General features: G+C 47.3%; 1 protein-coding gene across 1 annotated transcript; it reads right to left on the bottom strand.

The window, feature by feature from the left end:
- Positions 1-1,021: 1,021 nt before the first annotated feature.
- LOC123165912 (peroxidase N) lies at positions 1,022-2,828 on the bottom strand. Its single transcript, XM_044583666.1, has 4 exons — positions 2,524-2,828; positions 2,254-2,436; positions 1,998-2,163; positions 1,022-1,708 (listed from the first exon to the last, which is right to left on the bottom strand). The coding sequence occupies exons 1-4, from the start codon at positions 2,746-2,748 to the stop codon at positions 1,287-1,289; spliced, it is 996 nt and encodes a 331-aa protein (XP_044439601.1). The 5' UTR covers positions 2,749-2,828; the 3' UTR covers positions 1,022-1,286.
- Between the last annotated feature and the right edge of the window lie 475 nt (positions 2,829-3,303).

The raw sequence follows: 3,303 nt of genomic DNA, 5'->3' as shown, positions 1-3,303 counted from the left end.
TGCTATCCGGATATTGAGTGCGTGGGTATACATGCACTACGCTCAGGAATATCAGAAGAAAAAATCTTGACGAACCAGCCAGCCACCACTCTAGCACATGGAGACACTGTTCATAAAGAAAAGGATCGAGACGCCTAGTTCTCGGAATAGTCAGGAATATCCTGCTTGAATCTATCGGCAGGCGCCAGCCGCCAGGCTTACACACCTTTCATGTTATCTCTACTCCAGCTCAGCTTTTGTCTGATGTGGTACGGAAATGAGTGGCGGCCAAGATAACATTAGTTCACATACTCTTATACGCGCATCTGCAAGCGGTAAAGAAAAAAGTTATAGAGGGAGTACCTTACTAAATACCAAAAATAAAGTAAAATCTGATGAACCAAAATCTTATAATTCAACCTTGGATAGTTAGTAGGACAGTGGTATCCCTAGCTCACTACGGTTTAAGTCCCGATGCTCGCGTTTATTCTGAATTTATTTAAAAATTTCAGGCGATGCGCGTTCAGTGGGAGAAGATGTTCCTGTTGACTATGAGGCGCCTACGGTGACTTCATAAAATCTCAAGATGATATACCGGCCAGTCTCTCGAAGGTGTTCATAGGGGTAGGATGTGCGTAGGTCCATTCATAGGGATGAGTGTACACGCGTATATATGAGCGCTTGCGTCTGTACTGTGTTAAAAAAATAATACCAAATGAAAATGGTTTGGTTGATACGCTATGTGGAGGTGGTTATGCAAGAGACATCGGTCATATTCCTGCCATCATTTTCATCACATGTGTATGGGAAATACTAATACTATGGCAACCTACTCATGATTGGTTGTTGCTAGTTAATAATTCCCTTGTCCACACGGCCATGATCAGCAGCACGCAAGACAAGTCAAACTGTAGAGACAGTTAAGATCAACCGCATGATGTGACAAAATTGAATGGAGTCAAATCAATCAACGTGGCCATCAGTCCATTGATTGTTCATCAGCTCGCACTCAAACCAGGATCATAATCAGACCATTATGAAATGCGAAGAATCATATATTTGATCTTTTTTTCGAGCATTTAACATATTAATATTACACACAACAACACATTTCATTGACTATATTTAATTCCAAGATCATCTAGCAGCTGATGAAGTAACACCCAGTGTGTTCTACTGGCTAGCACCAGTGCACAGGTGCCTGGGATTGAATCCTCACTCCTGCTTTATTAACCAGTCAGCTAGTTCTTCCTCTACCCGTTCATCTTTCACCTAGCTAGCAGATGATGAGCTCTGCTCGCTGTTGCTCATTTTTTATTGGGAACCCTGCAGTTGCAGCGGATCTCGCCGGCGGATCCCGCTGGCAACGGTATGCTCCCCATCTTCACCATGGACGCGCCGAAGTCAGAGAAGAACTGCTCGCCGTCGTCGCTGTACGTCTGCACCAACGCCTTTGTGGTGCTGGCGACGACGTCCTCGTCGGCGGAGAAGAGGCCCTGGTCAGAGGTCAGGAGGCCCTTCTTGCTAAGCAGGTTGTGGTAGTACTGCTTGTCGAACACATCCGCGGAGCTCACGTCCAGCGCGGTGGTCTGGTTGCCGTCGCCGCCGGTGCAGAGCTTCTGCAGGTCGGCGGCCATGGTGGCGTCCAGCGTCGGGTCGGCCGAGCTCTTGGTGGACGTCAGCCGGTCGCTGAACAGCACGCACCGGGCTCGCCCGATCGTGTGGGCACCTGTCGGTTTTCACGTTGAGAATTTAGGGCATGCATGTGTTCTTTCACAAAAATATAGAGTTATTCGTTCTGCACTCCATTCAACAAGATCAGGTCAAGTGTATGATAATTGGCCTAAGAAAATTTTGTGACAGTTAGCATGTGAGGAGTGAAGTTTCAGAACTAGTAGTAGCTTCTACTCTGAGTTAAGCATGTCCACACTGTCACAATTTCATTTTCATGGATGTAGCACAGAATTTAATTCTAGTTGAGGTAGTTAGTTTTGTGATTACTATGGCCACACTGTTACCTGACAGGACCACAACGTCTTTCGTGTCGAGGCCGACATCGGCAAACTTCTGTACGATGGAGCTGATCGGTTCGAACGGCGAGGGCAGGCCGTTGTCAGCTCCTGTCTGATTCGCCTTCAGACCGTCCCTTCTCCCCAGAAGAACATCATAGTAAGGCCCTCCACTCTGAAAACAATCAGTACATAGTTACTCAATACTTTGTATCACCAGCTGAATGATTCTGACAGAATGGAGAGCGAGACGAAACATGCTCACAAAGAGTACTCCATAGCCAGCTGCAATGGCCACAATGTCAGCACAGGACACCACCCCAGGGCACATGTTTTCGAGGTCGGCCTTGATTGCATCGATGACCTCGTACCCTCTGACAGAGTTCTGGTTGGGTAGTGCAAATTTCTCGCCGTCGGTGCCATCCAACAAGATTGAACCATCACACCCCTGCATACAATGCAACAATTTTTTTGAGTAACTGCAGCACAGTAGTAAATGTACGACAACATAAAGTTTAGAAGAAAGTTGAGGTACATTGACAAAGCAGTCATGGAAATGGAGCCTGAGCAGGGAGGCTCCCATCCTGGGCTCTTCCCTCATGGCAGAAAACACTTGCTGCTGGACGACATCATACACACCGGGGCATGTCCAGTCGTAGAAATCGCTGGTTAACTCATCGCACCTCGCGCCTCGGGTTACGAGGCACAGCACAAGAACTGAGCACACCAGGAGCAACCTGCTGCGGTGAGAGTACTCCATGTCTCAACACTTACAGTCTCACTTACTAGCTACACTGTCTTTGAGACTTGGACTGCCTGCATAGTTCATGGTCCCTTGGGTTGCTCTTATAGATGGTTAAAGTGGTGAATATTGGTTCCCGGTACGACAAGTCATCACGAGAGTGGTGCGGCTGCGCATGCACCGATCTTCTCCTGTTAACAAACATTTTTTTGTGCCAAAACAGCACATTCTGAAAATGGCAATTGGCTGCCATGGTGGAGTCACTAGTGTGATGGTGCTGCACTTAGCATGCTTCCGTTGCCTTTTTGTCTCAAGTCCAAGGTGTAGTGGTCTAGTGGAGACCCAACCATAGGAAATTGTAATGTATTGCAAGCAGTTTCGTGTGCCGATTGGGCCGCCTGCATTATCCCGCTCGATGATGCAGAGCCTGGTGGTAATAAAATCGCTCTCTCATGCAGAAAAAAAAATGGTTTGGTCTGGTGATTCCGAAGAGGTTTTCAACGATAGCTGAGTTGCAAATGGTGCCGTCAAGTGCCTCTCCATTTACAGGGGATTACACAGTTCAGTGAATGT

The sequence above is a fragment of the Triticum aestivum genome, chromosome 1D (genome assembly GCF_018294505.1).
Source record: "Triticum aestivum cultivar Chinese Spring chromosome 1D, IWGSC CS RefSeq v2.1, whole genome shotgun sequence".
NCBI classification, from domain to species: Eukaryota; Viridiplantae; Streptophyta; class Magnoliopsida; order Poales; family Poaceae; genus Triticum; species Triticum aestivum.
The sequence above is the reverse complement of the archived record's forward strand: the minus strand, read 5'-3'. Positions and strand labels throughout refer to the sequence as shown.